Source organism: Diadema setosum, chromosome 17, assembly GCF_964275005.1.
Source record: "Diadema setosum chromosome 17, eeDiaSeto1, whole genome shotgun sequence".
NCBI lineage: Eukaryota > Metazoa > Echinodermata > Echinoidea > Diadematoida > Diadematidae > Diadema > Diadema setosum.
The window spans coordinates 28819653-28845415 of NC_092701.1; the positions used below are offsets into that span (position 1 = coordinate 28819653).

The 25763-nt window shown below is 40.9% G+C and overlaps 1 protein-coding gene across 2 annotated transcripts in view; it reads right to left on the reverse strand.

The window, feature by feature from the left end:
* Positions 1 to 6037: 6037 nt before the first annotated feature.
* Positions 6038 to 25763, reverse strand: part of LOC140240977 (uncharacterized) — a 142902-nt gene continuing 123176 nt past the window's right edge. The window contains exons 48-62 of one of the 2 annotated variants that reach the window (XM_072320751.1): positions 23709 to 23816; positions 23017 to 23070; positions 22170 to 22223; positions 21708 to 21761; positions 20811 to 20918; positions 20043 to 20096; positions 19156 to 19227; positions 18180 to 18197; positions 17444 to 17464; positions 15131 to 15617; positions 13749 to 13861; positions 12725 to 12754; positions 9797 to 9865; positions 8857 to 9072; positions 6038 to 8281 (exon numbers count right to left, since the gene is read on the reverse strand). In XM_072320751.1, the coding sequence (XP_072176852.1) occupies positions 8138 to 8281; positions 8857 to 9072; positions 9797 to 9865; positions 12725 to 12754; positions 13749 to 13861; positions 15131 to 15617; positions 17444 to 17464; positions 18180 to 18197; positions 19156 to 19227; positions 20043 to 20096; positions 20811 to 20918; positions 21708 to 21761; positions 22170 to 22223; positions 23017 to 23070; positions 23709 to 23816 (1602 nt within the window). In that variant the 3' untranslated portion in view covers positions 6038 to 8137. The remainder of the gene's footprint in view (positions 8282 to 8856; positions 9073 to 9796; positions 9866 to 12724; positions 12755 to 13748; positions 13862 to 15130; positions 15618 to 17443; positions 17465 to 18179; positions 18198 to 19155; positions 19228 to 20042; positions 20097 to 20810; positions 20919 to 21707; positions 21762 to 22169; positions 22224 to 23016; positions 23071 to 23708; positions 23817 to 25763) is intronic. The other variant, XM_072320752.1, reaches the window with a different exon arrangement.

Below are 25763 nucleotides of genomic sequence, written 5' to 3' on the forward strand. Positions count from 1 at the left end.
CGGATGACATGTCCGTTGAAATAATAGCGGATGGTTTTCTTTTCGACGACACTGGCAAGAACAGTGGTAGGCGCGGTCAGGGTCAAAGGTGTAGGTTCATCGTCAGTGTCACTGCCGCTTGCCGACTGGCTGGCCATGTTTTACAGGAGGAAAGCCAACGGCTTTCCACTGGGGCGGGATGGAGGCGTAGTCCCAAACTCCTGGTTGGGTGATGGGGCGAGGGAGATTACAGGGCTGGTGGGGGCAGTCCCTTGGGTGGATGGGATCTTCCGTCGTGGTGGTTCGGGAGTACAGGAATTGCGGGGTGTGAATGAGGTGCCTGGTAGAAGCGTAGTGGGGGCTTTGTTGCTAGGGGCCTTGATTTTGGGCAGAGGGGATCCATTCCACGGCGGGGATAGCCTTCCCTCCCTATGGCGAACAGTCCTCCTGTCCTTTCCATTGTGCATGAGCTCTGATTGCTGTTTGAGGTTGTACGACCTGTTAGTCGTGTACTCAAGGTCTCTGCACTTGTAAATATGTCCCCGATAAATGTTATGTTCATCCCACATCAGGTGGGAGCTTAGGTCTACCATGGTCATGAAAGTTTTTCCGCAGCGTCTGCAGGACTTGTCCTGATGGTCAGCCATCGTCAGACCTGGGGGAGCAACATAATAACACCATGTTGTTAAGAACAATAATCTTCAAAGTATTTTTGGCGTCTTCGAGTACGCATTGGGTATCGTGCATTCCTGGCACGTGTGTACCCACCGTTATTCTCACTAACTGGTGTTTCCTTCCCACTTTGTGGGCTAGTTTGTATTTTTGGCTCACTAGTGGATGACTTGTGAGAAACATGCTCATATTGATGAATGTTTTCTTCTGCGCTGATGGCATTATCCACTTGGTCTCCACCCCCCGATTCTTCCGATGACTCATGCTGTACATTGTACAATCGTGTACTTCTATTTCATGGCTTTCGTTAACATCCTCATTTACCCCATCCACCTTGGGATCGGATGGTCTTCTCCATTCCCATTTCTGTTGTGATGCCCCATGGCATGGTTTGAGCCTATCTACATGGACGACCTTGGGTTTAGCATGAGGACTCAGTTGGATGCGCAGTTTTACATCGGAGAGTTTGCTAACTACCAGATATGGGCCTGTCCAGCGTAACTGGAGCTTTGGGGAAACGCCTTTCTTCTTCGCTGGATCATGTAACCACACGAAATCGCCTACTTGAAGCTGGTGATCCTTTGACTTCCGGTCATAGGCTGTTTTCTGCCTGACCGCACTCTTGTCCAAGCATTCATTGGCTCGTTTGTGGGCATCTCTGATCTTGCTCCTTAGTTGTTGGGCGTAGTCGTCAGCAACAACTTCTTTGGTCAGGTCAGTGGGCATCCTCGTTTCTCTCCCAAGCATCATCATATTCGGAGTTTCTCCTGTGGACTCCTGGGGTATTGCCCCATAGGCACTAGTCGCGAAAGCGAGGTTCTCATCCCAGTTTTTCTGTCCTTCAGTTTCGTGGAGCAGCATAGCAACAATGTTCATTAGGGTTCTGTTATAGCGTTCAACCAGACCATCTGATTTGGGGTTGTGGGGAGTGGTTCGGGTTTTATGAATCTTGAGGAGGGTGCAGACTTCGGAGAATATTTGGGATTCAAAGTTTGAGCCTTGGTCCGAGTGAAGTTCCAGAGGAATGCCAAAGCGGCAGATCAACTCATCAACAAGTTTCTTGGCCACTGTAACTGCCTTGGCAGCCGGGAGAGCATAAGCCTCCATCCATTTTGTATGATAGTCACCTACCACCAAAATCCACTGATTCCCTGAATCAGTTTTTGGCAAGGGCCCCATTAAGTCTATTGCAACCCTTTCCATGGGTGCTCCAACACGACTTTGCTGTAACGGTGCTTGCCGTCTCCTCGGAGGTGATTTCCGTATCTGGCACAGAGAACACGTCCTTATGAAGGACCTCCCATCAGCCGTCGATCCGTTCCAGTAAAACCTTGCCTTTACTTTCGCAAGCGTTTTCCGGGAGCCAAGGTGTCCACCTAAGGGATTTCCATGAATCTCTGCAACTACATCTTTGCGGAGTTTCTCAGGTAAGAGTACATACTTGTCTCCTTACCAACTTCCCATCATCCGACTCCCATCGTCGGAAAAGGACACCTTCATGGGTCTCAATTTGATCCCATTGAGCCCAGTATGTTTTTATGGCTGATGATTTTTGAGCTACTGAACACCACTCTGGTCTTGGATCACCATTTTCTTTCCTCCTCATCATCCATCTGAAGTCTTCATCGGATAGTTAGGCGTCTCGTATGTCTGACAGTGCTAAGGCAGATTGTGAAGTAATACCTCTGACGTTTCCATCTAAAATGTCATCTTTTGGAAAAGTGACTTGGAACGTAGTCAAGACTTCAGTATCTACCTCTTCTACCTTTCCTCCACACTGTTTACATTGGATGCGTGAAAGCCCATCTGCATTTGCATGTTTGTGACCTGGTGTGCCATGTGTTCAATATTGATTTGGTATTCGGACAACTGCTCGCGCCATCGTGCCATCTGCCCTTCAGGATTTTTAAAGTGTACCAACCAGCGTATGGACACATGGTCCGTCCGGACCTTGACGTTCCTGCCATACTGGTATTGCCGGAAATGTTTCAGTGATGCTATTACTGCAAGCAGTTCCTGTCGGGTGATGCAGTAATTCCTCTCCGCCTTACTAAGCTTCCTGCTGAAGTAGGCAAACACCCGTTCTTCTCCATCCTGAACCTGCGACAACACAGCTCTAATGGCTTCCGAGCTGGCATCCGTATCCAGCACAAAGTTGTCTTCCTTTGTTGGATACATCAGTATGGGTGCACTCTTCATCCTCTGTTTCAGTTCCAGGAAGGCTGTTTCATAGGCATCGTTCCACTGAAACCTAGCGGATTTTCCTGTCAGTGCATGGAGGGGAGCAGCAATTCCAGCAAATCTTCTTACAAAGCGCCTGTAGTAAGAAGTGAGGCCGAGGAAACTCCTCACGTCCTTCTTGCACTGAGGTCTGGGCCATTCATCTATGGCTTTCACTTTGTCTGGATCTGTCGACACACCTTCAGAAGAGACAACATGTCCAAGATAGACGACAGACGTTTGAAGGAGGTTACACTTGCTTGGCTTTAGCTTGAGGTTTGCATCTCGCAGTCTTGTGAAGCAAATTCGTAGTCGCTGGATTTCCTCTTCCACTGTTCTTCCGAAAACAATTATGTCATCCAAGTAGATCAGGAGGATATCCCATTGAAGTCCCCTCAGCACCTTCTCCATGAGGCGTTCATATGTCGCAGGCGCGTTGGTTAAACCATGTGGCATCACTTTCCATTTGTATAGGCCATTGCGCACTACGAACGTTGACTTCTCTTGTGCCTCCTTGTCAAGCGCCACCAGCCAATATCCTGATGACAAGTCCAAAATTGAAAACCATTTGGCTGACTCTAGAACATCCAATGTCCAATGCGAGGTACCGGTATGTTCTGTACTACGTTGTATTTCATAAGTGTTTTCTTGGTACAAATGTACATCGCAAAAAGTTAAAAGCCCAGTTCTCATCTTCACTAATGCTGTACCATCCCTTTAAATGCAAAGCTTGCTCTTTGTGGAAATATTTATGTACTGTTTACAGTATACATATATAATGTTGAAAAATATACACGTATATACAATGCATACATGTACCCTGGTCCTACGTCTGGCATGTAAGCTGAGTGACTGTGCTATGTGTTATGCCTTTTATGTTTTCCATTGACATTTGCCATCCAGGAATTCAGGATAGTTCACATACAAATGACACCTCTGTCATCAATAATCCAGTTTACTAGTGTACTCACATTTATGGATATCTTTCTGTTCGGACCTGTAGTAACCAGCTTTTTTTTTATCTACTGGACTTGTATACACTCAACAGATCCTGCTTAGTAGTTGTTGTGTTGCTGTTTTTCTTTTTTACACAAAAAGCTGCCATGCTGAAATATAAATGTGTGTGTGTGTGTGTGTCTGTGTGTGACTGTGTCTGTGTGTCTCTGTGTGTGTGCATTCTGGCACACGTTACATGTATAAGACCCCCAATTTGCTGAAAATGTGGGAGCAGTTGCAAAGATATAATGTAGCACATATCCAAGACCATCGTCACAAGAAATGACAGTTCTAATGGTGTTAGTGTGTACTGTGTGTACAGTGTGTTTGGGTTTTACAAGAAGTGCTATTAGAAGAATGTTTTTTTTTTTTTCTGTTTTCCCTCAGACAACATCCCTTTTGGCTATGATAAACCATTCTAGGTAAAAGGAAATGAAAAACAAAAGATTTATAAAGACCTCCAGAGCGTGAAAAATTCAGAATTTGGATAAAAATTCGCATATTTGCATAATTGATTAGAATTGTAAGTACATAACTGTATGAAACTTCAGTACATTTGACTAAGCTTTCATCAAGAATACATGACAAGCTTTAGCATGCCAAATTTGACTGCATTTTCGGCATAAAGGGGGGGGGGGGGCACCCTGAATGAGCATTCTTAAAAAAATACATATTGCATGATTAATTAGACAAATAAGAAATATTATAACACTTATCATAAATTTACCAATATATTCTTTTAAAACACATGAAATAGGCTGGCCTTATCAGAGACCAGAAGAGGAACAGTAATGATGTCCTTCCACATACAACGTACAGGTGTATTTTATTATACTGTATAGTTCAACATTGATATTAGTCTGGCTTCCAGACCACAGAACTCTACTTCTCTGGTCCTGCTTCAGCAAAGGCGGGCGGAGGGCGCATTTTGTAAAAGTAGTCCAGATGGCAAAGGGTCTGGAAACTACATTGATATAAAACTGTGCAACAATGTATACAATATCATTTCCTTCAAGGAAACTCGGGGGAAGTATTTCTTTTGGTTAAAAGAGTTATCTCCTGGAGGTATGCACAGAGTTCTAAAATTGGTCCTTAACCCTAAAAAGACTGGGGGGGGGGGGCTAAAAGCCCCCCCCCCCTTGACATTTTGTGCGATTACTCGGCAACGCGCATTGCTTTCACCGCGACACTCTATGACTTTTTTCTTTTGAGTTTTCCGCACATTTTGACACCAAATTTGCGACGCCCGGGGGTATGGTTCTGATGTTATGTAACTTTTTGTACGTGCACATTGGACTGAAAATGGCTCCAAAATGTGATTTTATGTACAAAGTGAATGCAAATTGATGTTTTTCACATGGTTCATATAAATTTGCTTAATTTTACTCTCAATGGCTGAAATCAATTTGTTTTAGCAGTATTGTTCTTCAAAAACGTCTGACATAAAATTTTGCTGAAAAAAGACAAAAACAAAAGGTAAAAAACAAAGAAATACATAAGAAATTCATAAAACAATAAAATACATAAGAAATTAATTTTGATACCGAATTTTTTTTTTCAAGTACATTTGCTAAGAATGCCACAAAGAGTACACCAAAAATTTGCACTTTTGGAACTTTATTTACTGATTTATAGCAAAAAGTCTGATTTTTGCATAAATTGGCATAATTAATTGATATAAAATAAAAGAAGTCTATTTTGAAAAATCTAATTATGAGATCTTGTAGACTACATCGCACACTGATTGTGCAAATTTTCGCGGTGATCGCGCGATCCATGGCCGAGATCTTAAGGGGGGCCCTTTAGGCCCCCCCCCCCCCAGTCTTTCCAGCTACCAAAATACCCAAGTCTTTTTAGGGTTAACGTCTACATCAGCTAGACTACGCATGTTCATCGATGCAGCACATACACACATACAGATACATACACTCACACACACACGCACACACACACACACACACAAACTAAAACAAAAATCCCCCTAAATTGCCTAATCTTCTATAGGTACACGTAAATAATAATTAAAAAAAAAACTATTTTAATACGTCTGATTGCTCTGCGCACTGACATTAGACTGTGAGTGTTCTCAATGATATAAGCTTACAATAATTATAAAGACAAAAACAAAGAAATGAAGCACACAGTTTACACGGTACACCTTTTTTTTTTTTAAATCCAGGGGGCAGAAAATTTCCAAGGCTTTTATTGATCACAAAATAAAAAATAAAGTTTTCACAAAATTATCCCTTTTTTCCTTTGCATTTCCAAGCTTTGACGAGAACATCCAGAGAGCCTTTCAATTTACATCAGGAACAAAATTTCACCTCATCCTATTGACAAAAAACATCCAAACTTCAGATCCAGTTCTCTTTCACCTTCCCTTAATATATGATAATTACGTGAAGACTGAGGTACACAAATTCGGACTCAAAATGCAATTCCCCAAAGAAAAAAAAAAAAGTCAAGAGAGTAGAAAATATCACACAGAATGGTTATTATTTGAAAGTCTTCAAAAAAAGAATAACGTAAAAAGTTATAACATAATGAATTAATGGGGATTACAGGGGACATTTCTCCGAGGGAAACTCACAAAGTTCCATTCACAAGGATTGCTACCGGTCACACAATGTTGGTTCTAATCTACAAAGCTTTTTTTCTCTCTTTCTATGTCATTGAACTTCGGAGGTAGAGCCTTTGAATAATATTGGCAAGACACTGTTTCACTACACTCAAGTTTAAAAAAAGAAAAATCCGATTGCCTAGGTAGTACTGCAGCTTGGAACGGTTGTGGTAAACGTGAAATACTGATAAGCGCGTGATGGCATGTGTCGAGAGAATTATACCTATGTCCATGAAAATGTATCATCAATCTTTCTGAATATCATCGACGATTTGGTTTGATTTCGCCCCAGTCTCGAGCAAACGCGTTAACACACAGTATAGCAGCAGCGGCGGCATCGAAGCTTTAGACACGGAATGATTTACAGCAGAAAACACGACTTAGTCTTTCAAATGAAGGCTGATATATAAACAAAAAGACGCTATACATCAAATACTGAATATTTGATATTTTATCACTTTTTAAGAAAAAATATAAATGACCTAGAAAACCTACATCAAACAACCGACATTCACCCAGAAAACATGTGTCTACTATGACTGTACAAAACACGATCATTATCTATTCTCCCCAATATTACTCGAAAAAATAATCATCTTACAAGTTTTAAAAATCACTCTATGTCTGTGTGTAGTGAACAACTCTTCTCCATATCTACTCAAATCAACTACTACAAGAAAATGAAAAAAAAAAGAACAATAAAATCTACGAAAAAATTCAAGACACAGTAATTGGCAGCGATAATAATGTACAACGCGAAAGAATTGTGTCATCTACAAATAAGCACAGAGAGAAGTCATCTACAACATAGAGAACTACGAGGAAAGATAATGCCTTTCTAAAATATGTTGTCTACTTCTAACACATCTAAGGTTAAAAGGAACTCTTCAAATTACTACCACAGTCCTACTTAAGTTCTTTTTCCTTCATAGATTTTTTTCTGTAAAAAAAAAAACAACAAAAGACAACTCTGTGTGTTATTAAAAAATATCAAAACTTTTTTTATTCACTTTTTTTTTCATAGTTAAAAAACACATCTGAAATAAAGTATAAAAAACAAACAGATGCAAAATGAAGTTGTATCTGTTTGATAAAGGAAGAAATAAGAAATAGCACCATCAAATACATGGATCTCAATTAGAAAGGCTGGATCCACACAGCTAGACGTCGGAGACAGTCACAGAGAAGGAAACGAGATACATCTATATAAAATAATACAACAAAATTACACACTTCCCCCAATCACGTGGGGCGAAAGGGTTTGCCAAATCGTAATTATCCTGGAGATGCCAGGCGCAGCTGCTGGTTTACCCAGGGGTCGAATGTTTGCAGAAACGTCTTTCTTTGTTTACGTTTTTATTATTCCTGCTCCTGTTCTCCCATCGCGAAACCATTTTTTTTCCCCCAAGGCCTGATTTTTTTCCTCCCTTTCCCTTGTCAAGTTTCACTATTGTCCCCTCCATCTTCATCTTTTTTTGTTTGTTTGTTTTTTGGTACAACTCTGGTTTATTCATCCGTCTTCTCCTCCTCCTCCTCCTCCTTTACCACTTCGTTGGTTCTTTTACACAAAAAGTTTGAACTGTCCCGTCTCGCGATCCTCTCCCTCTCACTAGTAATAATAATAATAATATTAAGGCACACATTGCTCGCTTAGTTGAAGCACACTGGCCCGACGGTGTAGCCGAATTTCTGGGTTCGCTTGCCGTAGTCCAAGGCGGCGAAGTCTGCGATGGGCAGCTGATGCAGCCTTGACGTCGAAACTTCGAGCGTGGTCTCGCCCAGGGAAGGCTTAGTCTGCAGAACGGGACACAAGAGGAGGAGGAAAAAACAGAAGGAAAATGTGAAAGGAAGCAGTCTTACAACTCTGTAGCAGAGCGGTCAAAGTACTACATTTATTTGTAAAACAATATTCAGTATGTTTTCTTCAGAAAAGAAGATGAAATTGTGCATGTTTTTAAAACGTGTTCTTTTCTGAAATTTGATTTTGTATGCTAGATGCACTCTTTTTTTTTTAACCAAAGAAGATTGCTGCTGTCGAATTAATGTGTGTGTGTGTGTGTGTGTGTGTGTGTGTGTGTGTGTGTGTGTGTGTGTGTTCCGACACCCCCCCCCCCCCCTTGTTCGGGTTAAAGAGTTTAGATTCTCCTCCTTATAAAGATTGGTAAGTACTTTCCTCCTGCTTTGAAGCAAGAAGGGTGGTGGCTTTGTTTTTCGTTTGGTTTTATTTCACGAAGACCCTGCGGGAAGTGGTATTGCTTTTATTTAGCTATCGACTGTAAATCTGTATACAGATACATTTTTTTTCTAAGAGGGGTAGCCATAACTGTTGTCCAGAGAGCAATGGACAAGAGGTCAAGTTCGGGACCGACCTTGCACTCGTCCTTGATGACCGTGGGTTCGTAAAGGCCATCTTTTGTGAACTCCTCGTCGTTAGCGGCCAGCAGTCGCAGGGCCTTGGCGTAGTTACCCGCCTCCTCATCGTACCACGCCACGCTGTTTCGGCACTCGTACGTGAAGGTCTGCGAGGCTTTCGAGCTCAGAAGACGTAGGAACGTCAACTGCACAACGCCTCCTTGATAGCCAATCTACGGAGGGCACAAGATTAACATTTAGGAAATAATGAGGGAAGGGAAAATGGAAACAGAGAAAATCTGTCAGAAATATTCATTTCGAGGAAAGAGAGAGACAGAACAGACCAGCTAAGATTTAGGCCTACATATACTTTCAGCAAACCTACCATGACACGAGTATCGATTGCACTGTGTATTCTTTTCATTGTGTATGTCAGGGAGGACGGTTTTAAGTTGTTTCTAACCACAAAAGCAACGAAAAAATTCAAATCATAACTGACTTGGTTCCTCTGGGGAATCATCTGGGCTCACAAATCTTGCATTAGTGTACCGGTATATAGTCTCGCATACCATCAAAACAAAATGTATTATCATTGAGGCACATGACATTAATTCCTGTAGGTCCTACTACCTATTAAACGAAAAACAATTTACATAATCAGAACACCTTAAAAATGGAAAACAATAGATCTCGCAGGGTTCATTACCATTATCATCTTAGAATCTTTTTTTTTTTTTTTTACACGCATTTTCCACGAAAATTGCATCCTGAGTAAGAATGATAAGCCACTTGGGGGAAAGCGAAGTAGCCTCCTTTCAAATCGTACTGTCTCAATGACTCTATAGCGACAAATCTCACAGACTAAATTGGCCACTACATTAATATAACATCTAGCAACTTCACAGGTGGTTTCATAATAATTATTGTCTTCAGACACCATAAACATCATGAACGCACCTCTCGGCCTTGAAAGGTATCTACGAACCAGCTACCCGGTGGCACCTTGCGATATCCCTTGGTCTGCGTCTGAAATATACCAGCAAAGATTTTAAAAAAAGAGAAAATGAAAGAAAAAAGAAGAGAGGTACGGGAAGAGATACAGAATTGCAATAAAGCAACTACACAGGCAGTAGTCCTCATACTGTTGTTGTTGTTTTTTCTAATTGGGGGTTATTCATTTTGTTTGTTTGTATTTTTTATTTTTATTTTTTATTTTTTTTTTTTTGGGGGGGGTCCAGGATTGCATTGATAAACGTTGACAGCAGATGCCGAGGTAAATGTAGATGTCTAAGGGTACACTCCAAACACATGACAAACAAACACGGTTTACAGGTTTATTTCATTTTTTTTTTCTCACGTATGGGGCAATTTTCGTTTTAGACTATGTACAGCTTCTGGTCGAGGGCGCCCCCATGTTGTGAGGACTACTGATGAGGACTACCACCGTTTCAGCATGTGTGAAACATTAAACATGCAGAAGGAGGAAACTTCGTCATGAGTTACCAATGTCCTTGCCGCATGCCGATTCTGAATAAAACGGTGATGATAACAAGAATGAAAATGGTATACGTGTATTAATGCATAAATGGAATGAATCGGCGTTTCAAAAGTTAGCAGACACGTTTTCACATACACAAACACACGAGAGACGAAACGGAACGGCGGGTTATCGAGACCTGAATAAGGTTGCCAGGGCACAGTTTAGTCTTCATCTTACAAACTGGTGACGTCACAATAAGAGGTCAAAAGAGATTTGTCAAAATCGGCGACAATACCGAGAGCATGGAAGTGCTATTATTCAAAAACTCCTGATGTGCTCCGATTTTTATGTTGGCTTCGAAAAAAACCACCAAGTGCATTTCAGTGCACGAAGGCTTTACTCTCTCTGACAATACAGATATTTCGGTGCCATATTTCTTAGAATAATGTTCACATCTGTTGTGACGTCAAGGAAGAACAAAATGCACTGGCCTGTAGTTTTACCAAATCAGATATCTTTTCTTCTTTTTTTTTTTCTTTTATGGTCTATGCATCTTTACTGGTCCAATATGACGATGTGACTTTTTGGGAAACCACCGTAACTTCACCGTAACTACATCTGTTGACATTTTTTTTTTTTTTTTTTTGTCTCTCATTTGACTATCCTGATGTAATTTAACACTCTTCATTTTTTTTGAAGAGTCGCGATAAAATTACGATTCACATGCCGGTATTGGCGAAAACCGACTAACCTGACTAAAGAATCGAAGCCCGACTTCATCAATGGGTCATACCACTTAGTTGTGAAATGCAAAGTTCCATTACACCATATATAATTTTGGCAAAAGTTCAACATTTCAAATAGCAATATAAGGATAAACCTCCCTACAATTGACTGCATGCTACACACTGCCGGCAAATAGCACCACAAAAAATGCATAACATTACCAAATAAAATCATATCATATACGATAAATTACACATATAAAAATACATATCAATTTTTGTACATCTTTGTTCTTGCGTACCTAAGAGGACCAAAACACGGCATGTCTAATTTATAACAAAATTGATCTCCGAGAATACCAGCTAAACTTCACAAAAATGGTAACTCTGACATCATGACTGAAACAAAACCACAACGAACAAGAACATGACCACGGACTGAACATGTTATCACATGACGTTGTGTTCATAATGTGGTGTGACGGGATAATGTTCTGCAAGATTCGCAAAAGGGTATCCGCGACCGTATGACTATCAACACCTTTTTACAGTACCGATAACGCCTGAAAAATCAATGTGCCTATCCGTTATGAGGAGCCTGAACCCATGCGACTCTCCAAGAAAACGACAAATAATAACGTTCTCCACACGCCATTACCAAGTAGCTAGCCATTTTCAAATGCTCATGGTTTGTCAAACATCATACCTTCATCATTACTGTGCTTTTAATGCACCAAATAATTTGCCTGTAAATATGATATATTTTTTCCACTTGATTCTGCCATAGACATTTCAAACTAATTTTTTAGGTATATTTTCTTTGAACGCTATTCCTCAATACAATGTATAGGAGTTGTCAGAAAATTTAATTAGGGTCATACCCTCTTTGCATTTCTCATACTTTGTTTACCCTTTACAAGTGTTTGCACTCTCGCAGATCTTGCAGAACACACCTAAACAAGAAACAACTATGGAAACGAAAGTATTGCACAAAGAACTTCCAACAGCCACCAACACACTTTCGTCAGTACATACGACAGATACCTTTTTTTCTGAAGAAAGGGACAAAAAAAAAAACACACAAAAACAGAACAAAACATTACAAAACACTTGCGCAAAGGTAAATCACAAGTGATAAATGATTACATGGTGAATCATTTCCTTAGAAGAATTCCCAGTTTGAAGTCATGCAAAAAAAAGGTTATAAAGTGAAGGCTATGACACTGGGAAACATTGAATGTTGGTATGAAATTGAACTGCAATGGTTTTATACGTGTGCACATCCACATAAAACAGAAACTCTTAAATAGGAATATAAAAAAAAACAACATTTAGAGTAAAGTCAGACATATTTCAGTCAGTTGGTGGATGTGGCAGTTGTGAAAAGAATATAGGCCTTACAACACATTCTTTTCTCTTTTTTTTTGGGCAACAAAACGAACTCAAGTGCTGCTGCGCACTAGACGCGTGTTTTGTCAATACAAACAGTTGGGTATTACGTAACTTCAAAGACCTCTCAGAGAGCACGGGACAATGGTTGTAAGAGTTACGGCATATCATTTTGAAAATGACATTATGTTTTTTACAATGCCATGAGAAAAATAAAAGAAATGGAGAAAAAAAAAACAACAACCAACGACAACACGAAACATTGATAACAAGGTTTGGAAGTACAAATACCGAATTTTCTTCCGTGTAATTGTAGAGGTGCTGTGGACAAACGAGACAATGCAGGGGGAAAGCAGAAAAATGCAGATATGGTAAGACGAGGTCTCTAACACAAACAAAAAAGTTTGACAACAGGGGTACGTAATAGTATGCAAGGGAACCAGCATTATACTCAAGGTATTATGGTTAGGTGAGTTCAAAAAAATCGAGTACATTAGTGTGCCTCAATACTGCAAAAGATGGATGCTGGGGAGTGACCAATAATCAGACTGGGATTTTAAAAAAGCAAAACAAAACAAACAAAAAATTACACTCAGGCCGTGTGCACAAAAGTATCAAGATATTCAAAGTGCAAAGCCTTATTTAAGCGAAAAACCTTTAGAATGACTATCGAGATGACTGTCGACACATACGCTGACAATTATGGACGAATTTGGGATTCACACATCTTGTGCGCACAGAAATAGTACTATTTAAGTGTTTATTTTTACATATTCAGTGTCATGTCATAGTGAAACCACAACCATGAATGTGACGTCCTCGACTGATGACCAACTCTACGCTCCAAAGATTAATCTGCATGCACACAGCATTTTAGTTTTCGAGTGATAACCTTATTTATAAATATAAACTATAAGACAACTCCGAACACCCATGGATATGACTGAAGACAAGAATTTACATCTCGTACTTTACATATTAGGATCAAGTGAAGAAGTGGAGTTGCATATTTTGTAAACTACCTAGTCATGGGATACAGTTTACTCGAATCGTTACGTGATGGGTGAAGCGTAATGGAGGAGAGCGGGGCAAGCATTTCTACAAGCAAAAATGAAAAAGAGAATAAAATCATACTAAAAACTAATTATAATCTAATGAAGCTGCTTTGGCTATGGATGACTTTTTTTTCCTTTTCTTTTTTTACATTTCGAGTTACATTTCACTTTCGCTCCATCGAGTCTTATTATGCTTTTTTAGGGGGCGTGGCTGGACCAACTAGGTCTGGAATGGAGAGGAGCGGGGGGCAGTAACTCACCTCTCTAGTGGTGTTGTCGGCTGAAATGCATGTCTCTCCGCCGGCTGTCATATTGCAGTAGGCGTAGAAGGCGTCATCGGGACACCCTTCGTTGGGGTCGATCCAGTAATAACCTGTAGGAGAGAGGAGGTGGAACAGAGAACCGATTATCAAACTACTAGTGTCACGTTAACCCTAATCCCACCGGGTTTTTTGAGGGACTTGAAACCACGGGGGGGGGGGGGGGGGGGGGGATCTCGGTCGTGGATCGCGCGATCCTCGCGAAAATTTGCACTAAGGTAGAGGCCAAGGTAATCTACAAGACTGTATAGTTAGATTTTTCAAATTTTAATCTATGTATTTTATATTAATTAATTTATGCTAATTTATGCAAAAATAAATTTTTGCCTATAAATAAAAAAATAAAGCTCCAAGACTTCTAATTTTTGGTGAAAATATTCTTTTCAGTATTCTTTTCAGTATCCTCAACAATAATGTTGAAGCGAAAATTCGGCTTCATAATTATTTCTTATGTATTTTATTGTTTATTGAATTTCTTATCTTTTTCTTTGTTTTTTCACTTTTTGGTTTTGTTTTTTTCATCAAAATTTGTCACAGAGACTTTTTAAAGCATAATCAGGCTAAAATAAATCATTATCAGCCATTGAAAGTAAAAATATGTATCTTTATATGAATTAATTGCAAAAACACAATTTACATTGGATTTGTACACAAAATCATGTTTTTGAGCAATTTTTAGGTCGACGAATTTTTTTCAAAGGGGTGTGGCTTCAAAACGGTATGCCCAGGAGTGACAAATTTGGTCTCAAAAGTTGCGGGATACTTGAAAGAAAAAAGTCATAAAATGTCGCGGTGAGAGCATCACGCGTTGCGGAATAATCACGCGAAACGTCGGGGGGGGGGGGGGGGGGGAATAGGGTTAATGGGGGGGTGGCTTTAACCCGTGCTTACGTCACCCTGGCATAAAGATGCCATTTCATTATCTAGTCTATCTAATTACTAGTTTCAATATCAATGAGGCAAAGAGTTAATTACAACAATGCATCAAGGAGCCAGTGTAAAAAAAGATGGGTGCCCCCCCCCCCACATTTTGAGATGTTGTGGTATAAAAATCGACAAGTTAAATCGTTACAAGAGTTCTTTCGAGTATTTATTACAATCATCAATGACTTTCAAACCCCATTCGGGTTCAACCTAACCCCTGAAAATTTCTGACTGGCGCGGGAAATCTCGGGACCATTTCTGGCTACTGAACATTTACAGTGTACAAACCCCGACCCCATGGTGTAACCCCGACCCGCGGTTTAACCGAACTATTGCACACCGACGGGCTGCCGTCGGTGCTCTCTCCCTGGAGAGTAACCGTGTCGCGGTTTACTGACCATCCTCGGTATTCGGGTGGCACATGTGTAGGTCTTTGCACGTGCGAGCCGGGTTCGCTTTCGTGCCGTTGGGCTTCTTGATGCCTTCCACATCAGTTTGCAGCTTGTCCAGGGACCGGAACAGTTCTTCCATGGCCATCACGTACGGCTGGGGCAGGTTCTCGAAGCCCGGCACGTAGGGCATAGGGATATCCTGGATGCTGGGCAGCCCGTTACCTGCCAGAATCTCTTCCAGGTCTGAGTAGAGGTTGTTATCTTCCGGCTGGACGATGGACCCCAGCGAACGCTTTCGCCGCTTGGTGCCGCCGAACGGGCTGCTACTGCTCTGCTCCGAGTAGCCGGATGTTATTCCCGTGGCCGTGTCAGCGCCGGCGCCGGAATCGGGGTATCCGCCACCGCCGCCGCCACCGCCGAAACCACCAGTGAAGTCGGGGTAGATATCCGGTCTGAGTGTGAGCATGCCGCGATCTAACATGGCTTGCAGGTACTATCAGATACATAGAAAATAATAACACTGATGTATCACTGAAAAGAAAACCATACCTGTATATGGATTTTATGAAATCTCTATCAAAGATAATGGAACGACAATATTCTACCAAGAACACCAACAATAACTGTAACTCATAGTGACACACTGGTGTTTGGTTTGACCGAAAGATCGGTCTGTATCTGGTCGTCGGGGATATGTTCCGCGGAGACCGCGTCTGGCTTCACGGATCCTCTCCTATACACGGAGGAGAGCGATAACGTCCAAAAAAAAAACAAAAACAAGAGACTCGCGGGTCTAGCGCTCACCCGAGTATCGCAAGTTCACCTTTCACGCAGTCACTAATCTAAATTATTCATAGCTCTACCAAAATTTGACCAGGCATTCTCAAGTAGAAGATGATGTACAATAAGGGCCCGAATCTTTTAAGATTCCTTAATTATTGGGGATTGGGGCCCCCTGGGGCCCTCTGGGTGGGGCATGGTGCCCATTTTGATAAATTTAGATCCTGACCCCCTAGGGATGCTACCTGCCAAGTTTGATGAAAATCCATCATGAGGTTTTCAAGAAGAAGATGAAAATGTACAATTCAGGCCCCCATTTGGACCTTCCCAACCACCCCCCACCCCTGCCCCCAAGAGGGGCACCCCTGGATCTCCTATGAACAAACTCAAAACTACAGTAATTAATGTACTCACTCATAGTATTATCTTAGCTCTATAACTTCTGATTCCAGAGAAGACTTTTAAAGATTCCTTCATTTTGGGGGTTTGGGCCCCCCTGGGGGCCCCCTGGGTGGGGCATGGTGCCCATTTTAACAAATTGAGATCCTAACCCCTTAGGGATGCTACCTGCCAAGTTTGGTGAAAATGGGTCATGGGGTTCTAAAGTAAGAAGATAAAAATGTACAATTTAGGCCCCATTAGGACCCGTCCTCACCCCCCTCCCCTAGGTCCCAAGGGGGGCACCCCTGATCCTGCCATGAACAAACTTGAAACTACAGTCATCAATGTACTAACTCATAGTATTAACTTAGCTCCATCACTTCTGGTTCTAGAGAAGAACATTTGTAAAGATTCCTTAAGTTTGGGGGGGGGGGGGGTTTGCCCCCCTGGGGGCCCCCTGAGTGGGGCATGGTGCCCATTTTAACAAACTGAGTTCCTAACCCCCTAGGGATGCTACCTGCCAAGTTTGGTGAAAATGGGTCATGGGGTTCTCAAGAAGAAGATGAAAATGTACAATTTAGGCCCCATTAGAACCCCTCCCCACCCCCTGCCCTGGGTCCCAAGGGGGGCACCCCTGATCCTGCCATGAACAAACTTGAAACTACAGTCTTCAATGTACTAACTCATAGTATTAACTTAGCTCTATCACTACTGGTTGTAGAGAAGAAGATTTTTACAGATTCCTTAATTTTGGGGGGTTGGGGCCCCCTTGGGGGCCCCCTGGGTGGGGCATGGTGCCCATTTTAACAAATGGAGTTCCTAACCCCCTAGGGATGCTACCTGCCAAGTTTGATGAAAATCGGTCCTGGGGTTTTCAAGAAGAAGATGAAAATGTAAAAAGTTTATGCACGACGCACGACGGACGCCGGACGAAGGGCGATCGCAATAGCTCACTTGAGCCTTTGGCTCAGGAGAGCTAAAAAGACTCCCCCGGACAGACGGATCTTTCAGTCTAGTGTTTGGTTTGCCACAACAACCAATGATTTTGAATCATTTTATTATCTCAGCAACAACACTGCGATTTCACTTACTACAGTATGATAATATTCATGAGTAGGAACAGAAACGTGGCTGAGAAAAAAAAATGCGTCTTCTTACCTCAGCCGTGGCCGGAGGACCCTGTGTATGCAAACAAATTGAGAGAAAAACAAATAAATAAAGTACGTGTTGGCTTCTTTCAAGCCCAAAATTGCTCCTTTGTTATTGCTTTACAGAAAATCACACACCACTTTGGATGTAAAGTGTCATTAATGGACTGGGCTTTGTGAGTCAAAGTGATATTCCAAAATGTTAAGTCCCTACTTCTGACATGCTGCTATGTAATGTTTCATTCATAAGAACTTCATTTTCAATGTCTTTTTGTCCCTGTACATTATTTTAGTAAACGAACTTCGTACTCCCGATGAACACACTATTTCATTTTTATGCTGTACCCTACTATACCTTTAAACTTGAGACTGCATCACCTTAGTGTGTAGAATGCATCTTATTTCCTAAGTATAATTTCGCGGGCATTCATCATTTTACCATGGCTTGTATACCGTAATACACTCGGAAGTACGTAACATTTGAAGACACGAATGACTCACCACAGCTATGCGCTGCAAACTGAACAACATACTCACATGATCACATCACAATCACACGTATAGTTTCCCAGAGCAGGATGACCAAACATTACAAACAACAACAACATTGAACAACAACATTACAACATCAACAACAACAGCAAATACAAACACAAATCCCAAAATATAGAAAAACACTGTATGGCTACAAAATTGTTTTAAAAATAAATTTGAAAATGAGCGAAATAAATGTGGTACAAACTTACAGGTGCACCGGCAAGTCCCTGTAAAATGTGAAGAAGAGAGAGAGAGAGAGAAAAGAAAAGAGATATAAAAGTGTATTAGGTGCCATGAAACTGAATTCAAAGCATAATATAACTATTAATTGGAAACTCAATTCTAGATATAGAATACTGAGGTATGCTTTCAACAGCAATTTTGCTCATATTGGACACAATATTATGACAGAATGAACCTACAGAAGAAGAGAAGGTGTTACAGCGAACACTCGGAGTCTACTAAGACACAATATTACGTGGAGCACTGTTGCAGCACAGCGCAGACAGTGTCTGCCTTCACATCCAGGGTTATGCAACTGTGTGGACGACTATGTCAGGATTACATGAAAGGAAGATTATCAAACAGAGAGGTGAAGATAATGGGGGATGAGTTTGTTGTTTCTTTGTCTGTCTCTGTACAGAAGGAAACAAAGTGAAGAAAATTTATGCTCCATATTTCAGGATTCTTGGAATGTCATAATGACCCTTGTTTTTCGTTCATCCTTTCCTTGGATTATCATAATAACCCTTGTTTTTCGTTCACCCTTTCCTTGGATTATCATAATAACCCTTGTTTTTCGTACATCCTTTGCTTGGATTATCATTACAACCCTTGTTTTTCGTTCACCCTTTCCTTGGATTATCATAATAACCCTTGTTTTTCGTTCACCCTTTCCTTGGATTATCATAATAACCCTTGTTTTTCGTTCACCCTTTCCTTGGATTATCATAATAACCCTTGTTTTTCGTTCACCCTTTCCTTGGATTATCATAATAACCCTTGTTTTTCATTCACCCTTTCCTTAGATTATCATAATAACCCTTGTTTTTTGTTCACCCTTTCCTTGGATTATCATAATAACTCTTGTTTTTCGTTCACCCTTTCCCACTTGCGAAACTGCTAGCCAGCTGTGACACAGGCAGGAAAAAAAAAAAGGAAGGAGGACAGAGGTTCGATACTCACCGGCGGTCCTCTTTCTCCCTTTATACCAGAATCTCCTCGCTCACCCGGAGGCCCAGGAAGACCGTCCCGACCCTGTCACACAACACATTGGAATATTCAGAGGCAGAACACAACAACAGAACAGAACAGAACAACAGAACACTTGACACTTACAAGACATACCAATCGGCGTCGCCAGAGGGGCAGGAAGGGGTTTGGAGAAATGCTGGCAAGCAAATTTATGAACTTATGCCTATTAAGCTATTATTGAAAGTAATATCAAAGTAATGCCTCCATCACCCATCGGGGAGCGGCGGAGGCATACAGATATAAACAAGGAAAGGAGCCACAAATTTCGGTTTAGCCTTTTCCATCTCTTTCTGCCAACTGACCCGGAGCCAGCGATATACATGTAATTTGATTCTGACATTGATCAACTGATTGTAAACGCCAAGAGGGGGTTATATTATAAAGACTTCGGAGCATGCTCCCGTGCTTTCGATCCACAGCAACTAGAAATATTCATCGCTTTTACTTCAAAGAAAAGAGTAGATACACGTTCTATAGGTTCTCGTTGGCGTCAAGGCTGTTATGATGGATTTCAACCGACAAGGCACAAAACGACACTAAATGCTCGACTTCTTGTTCATAGATCCAAGTCTTTTTATAATCTCATGGCATGATGGAGGAAGTCAGTAATAGACGAATAGCAGTCTGGTTATTTTTCCTCGTCTTCTCTTCATTTCTATTCTCTCCCAATAGCACCCTCAATTTACCTATGACCATACAGCAGGAAAATCCATTCACAAAATCATGCATTACAAGTCCGTTACAATGACAGCAATTACCACAGCAACGAGACATATAATAACATTGGACGCTTATTGGCAGTTGCCATGGTACTTTACCGGAAGTCCGGGCGGTCCTTCTGGTCCTATTACACCACGGGGGCCCTCTGATCCCTGTAGAGGGGGGATAACAACGCATAGACGTACTCACTTCAACTAATCAATCATAGAACATAGGATACGATGGCTGGATGAATAGTTTTTTGTTTTGTTTTGTTCTTTTTTTTCTAACGAATGAAGTGTTATTTTGAGTTGAGGCAAGCCATTACATTTCTTTTAAACCTGTCATGCCTGTTGTATATTCTTGTCAGACAACTTGACACTTCTCCCTGTAAAGTCCTGGAAATAATGTCTTGGAAGGCGACACTCATAAACCGTCATTGAATATTTTTGGTATATTTTTAGTAGCTATGCGTGACCCCTCATGATTAACTATTATTTGACTTGTCTTAGACAAGTCCTTGTAATGTCACTTACAATAATATTAGCACATAAATTATGTTTTACGTTCGCACGATTTTCTGTTTTAAATGGCTTGCGACGCAAACTTTTTTTTTCATTAACCAGCAGTATTACGATGGTGTTTTCATTTGCCTGCTGCGGTTTTATTATTTTATTCGTACTTGATGTAAGCCACTTCTCTCCTCACTCATTTATTTATGTTACGGGAAAACAATTATAATTTCATGCTTTCATCGTCCGCTTTCTTCTAAGGACGCGCAATCATTCTGTCTGTTCAAGATGTAGCGTTTGCGAGTTATATAAAGTATGCTATGAATATTCACGGATATTTCAAAGCCAAAGAGAGGTGTGATGAGAGAGACTTACCGGGTCTCCCTTGGGGCCTTGTGGACCACTTTCTCCCCTAGATCCCTTATCTCCTTTCTCTCCCGGTGGACCCTCCTCACCAGTTCGGCCGAGTAAACCACGGTCTCCCTAGATCAGGTGGAGAAAGAAGATGGGAGGTCAAGGGTCACAAACTTCAAGATGATTTCGCTTCAAGATAATCTCGCCAGGAAATGGAAATGTACAACATTACATCGCTGCTCAGAATTCGACACCTATACACATCCTACAGCCTTGAGATCCATTCAACCCAAGACTGGCAAGTCCAAGCCATTAAAAGCAAGAACAGGAAGCGCTTCCTCACGTAGATTAGAACAGCGACGAACATATAATAAAGATATTCAGAGACGTCAAACCCAAAAGTTTGACGCACTCACACGACAGAATGGGCACAGCGAATCACATCTACCGACAGTGAATCACTGAGCTCTTACACCCTGCCACGCATTAAATTCAACTGATAGACGGGACATCACTTCAGTTCCTTATGTTAGATTTAAACAGCTTCACACTTGTGTAGACCTAAATTACTGAATTCTATCAATATTGGCACATTTACACAAGAACCGCATGACATTACTTTTTCTAACTTTCATCTGCCGAGGATCAATTGTTGATGTAACATCGACAAGTTTTACATTCACCTAACACAGAACAGTCATTTACATATAGCTATAATGAGTGAACAGTGACAGCTAAACAGCCATACGGTTTATCAAGGACCTCAGACTTCGAGAAAGGAAGACAGAAAAATAGAAATATATGCATTTCTGTGCATTCTCGGTCGTCAAGCAAAGATTAAAGAAGTTTAAAACAAGAGGAGCACCAGACGAGTTATTCCAACCAAACCCCTGTAAACTCTCTTTGGTATCAACCTACCTTTGGTCCAATGGGACCATCATCTCCCTTTGGTCCCGGTGGTCCTGGCAATCCCTAGAATAAATATAAAGAGAGAACAATGATATTTCAATCCGCTGTTCTGTTGATAATCATGATGTTGCTGATGAATGTTGCTGCTGATGATGCGGATCATTGCAACAATATTACTATAAATAATAATTATTAACATCAGAGTAACTTCAAATGTCATTGGTATTGTTGGCAGTCAAATCACAATGTATATGTTAAAAATACAAATGAAAATAACAAAATGTAGAATGATAAGCCTGGCATTCCTGCTTCATAAACAAACAGCTAACAACATCTACTACCATGCATAACTGCTCATTAACAAGGCATGAGAGTGGCAAAAGTCTTTATTGTACCCTACACCGCTCTATCTCTCTCTAGAGAGAGTTCTGAAGATCTAAAGAGTTCTAACACCAGGTCCTCTATACTCACAACTTGACCTTGTCCGCCCGGTGCACCTGGCGGGCCTGGTTCGCCTGGATTACCCTGTTGGGAGATGGAGAGAGGATGAATGGTTATAAAAGCAACTTTTAAGAAAATGTTAACTATTTTGGTATGTAAGTGTTATATTTTTCTGAAATAATTTCCAATGCTTTATCAACTGTTTTTCCTGCGTTACTGCATTAAAATAGCTGAAAGATTACGTTTGGGGTTTTCAATTATACTACTAGGATCTGTCCCATTAACAAGTATCAATACTCCATCGGCATTGAACTATTCCCAAGACTCACTAATTAACTTTCTTTCCCAATTCTATTTTTGCATGTAGATCACATACACCTTTTCATTAAGGTCGAGAAAAGACCCTAAATAATTATTTATATCAACATTCCTTAGCTTGTCGACTATGACTTTGGAAAAGACTTAACCTAGGTAAACAAGGCGGATCCGTGAGCAGGTTAAGAAACCTGGATTTTTCGAAAATAAAATTTCGATATAAAATACAGTAACGCAATGTGCAGCACTATCATGGATGACTTCACATCAAATTGGAGGTTTGCGGCTAGCTAACACGCCCACTGATACTGCAACTTTCCCAATCAAGGTACAGTGGATTTCCATTCAAATAACGAAGTCCTCGTGATCGGCAGTTTTCTTTCTTTATATCGAAATTTCGTTGAAACCGAACAAATAAACAACAAAAATACATAGAGTGGATAACGTTGCGGCCTGAATTTTTACTTCATTGTAACCGGAATTTCATTATAACCGTGTTCGTTAAAATGGGAGTGAACTGTATGCAAAAAAGTATAACTGTGGGATAAAATTAATGCCCTACCTCTGGACCTGGTAGTCCCCTCAACCCTGGTGGTCCTTGTGGTCCATTAGGACCCTGTGAAAAGAGAATACAAAATATGACAAACTTATTAAAAAGTGTACTAACACTGGTACTTAGATAGACAGGTAGATATAGCTAGACATATAGATAGATAGATAAGTAGACAGGTAGATAGATAGACAGACAGACAGACAGACAGACAGAGATATGTACATGGACAAAAAATAGACAGGGAGATATATAAATCGATGTATTGATATATGGAAAGATGTACAAATAAAAATATTTTGATGTGCAGACAGATGAATCACATAAGGGACATAGATACATGATGGGAAGACCGTATCAGGGCAATTACCCTCTAAGTTTTACCCCCGGCTAAACACTGGATAGTGATAATCGGGGTTAGCGTTAGATTTATGGTAGAGCTTTGGGTTAGGATAAGGATTAGTTTCAGGATTATGTTCAGGATTAGGGTTAGGGCTATGTCAGGGGAAGGGTCTGGGGTAATTGCCCTAGAACTGGGAAGACTCACATATGAACAGACAATAAAGAGAGAAGAATATATTACAAAACATGAAGATATGAAGAGAGAGAAAGAAAGAGATAAAGGAGAAACAGAATGACAGACAACCAGAATGAGATAGACAGAGACAGACAGACAGACAGGAAGAAGGGGTATGGATGCTTACCGGTGATCCTGGGGGGCCAGGGTCGCCACGGAGACCAGCTGGACCATCTTCACCTGGGTCTCCCTTGGGCCCTTCGCGTCCGGAGGGTCCTTGAGCTCCAGGTGCTCCCTAGACACACGGGGGAAGCAAGACAGCAATAACAGCTTACAACACCAAGTTAACCTCATGAAATCTCACAAGCTGCATTTCCATGGTTTGTTGATGCATATCTCTATCAAAATTGTTATACTATCATCGTTGTTCATGTTTTCATGAAGTCAAGTAAATCATTGTCTTTCATTTGAGCTCCGGGTTTATACATAATCGTTCGTTTCAATTGCTTAACTTAAAAAAAAAAAAGATTCTGGCTACTGAACAAATGACTGATTCTATAATTGGTCTCTGACTTCAAAAAATGATTGGAGCTCCTGTTTCTCCCTGAATGTGGCAAACTCTTCATCTAACTTCGCACAGCTTAAATCAAATGTAAACAATTTAGTTTTCTTCGATATACGATATGTATACCGTATATTTTCAAAGGTACTATAATCAAAACGTTACGGGGTAAGATGATAATTTCTGCAGCAAAATCACCCCACGACTTGAAGCAAAATGAGTCAAGTGGTAACGAAGACAAGTCAGATCATGATATTAAACCAAGCACACAAGCTACGGAGAAAAAAAACAAGAGACCCATGGGTCTAGCACTCACCTAAGTATCGCAAGTTCACCTTTCATGCAGTCACTAATCTAAATTAGTCACAGCTCTACCAAAATTTGACCAGGCATTCTTATAGAAGATGAAAATGTACAATAAGGGCCCAAATTCTTAAAGGGAAGATAAACCCCAAGAACAATGTGGATTGAGTGAAAGCAGCAACATTAGTAGAACACATCAGTGAAAGTTTGAAGAAAATCGGACAATCGATGCAAAAGTTATGAATTTTTAAAGTTTTGGTGTTGGAACCGCTGGATGAGGAGACTACTAGAGGTTATGACGTATGAGTGGACTACAATATCAAGAAAATATAAAGAAAATACTAGAAAAAATCCATTTTTCATGAAAATTACAAATTCCATCAACTTGATATTGACATATGTTAAGGGTAGCAATTATTCCCCTGCTTTCTGAAAGCGGTTGGTCCACTGCTCTTTCATAATTCTAGAAAAGTGAATTTTTGTTGAATATCCTTTATATTTTCTTTGTATTGTTGTCCACTCATACGTCATATCCTCTAGTAGTCTCCTCATCCAGCGGTTCCAACACCAAAACTTTAAAAATTCATAACTTTTGCATCGATTGTCCGATTTTTCTCAAACTTTCACTGATGTGTTCTACTAATGTTGCTGCTTTCACTCAATCCACATTGCTCTTTGGGTTTACCTTCCCTTTAAAAATTCCTTACACCCCTGATTCCGCCATGAACAAACTTGAAACTACAGTCATCAATGTACTAACTCATAGTATTAACTTAGCTCTATCACTTCTGGTTCTAAAGAAGATTTTTAAAGATTCCTTCATTTTGGGGGGTTTGGGCCTCCTGGGGCCCCCTGGGTGGGGCATGGTGCCCATTTTTGTCAAATTGAGTTCCTAACCCCCTAGGGATGCTACCTGCCAAGTTTGGTGAAAATTGGTCATAGGGTTCTCAAGGAGAAGATGAAAATGTACAATTTAGGCCCCATAAGGACCCCTCCCCACCCCCTCCCCTAGGTCCCAAGGGGGGCACCCCTGATTCCGCCATGAATAAACTGAACAGTCATCAATGTACTAGCTCATAGTATTAGCTCTATCACTTCTGGTTCTAGAGAGGAAGATTTTTTTTTTAATTGCTTCATTTTGGGGGGTTTGGGACCCCTGGGGGCCCCTGGGTGGGGCATGGTGCCCATTTTAACAAACTGAGTTCCTAACCCCCTAGGGATGCTACCTGCCAAGTTTGGTGAAAATCGGTCTTGGGGTTTTTGAGAAGAAGATGAAAATGTAAAAAGTTTACGCACGACGGACGACGCACGACGCAAGACGCACGACGCACAACCACGACGGACGCCGGATGAAGGGCGATCGCAAAAGCTCACTTG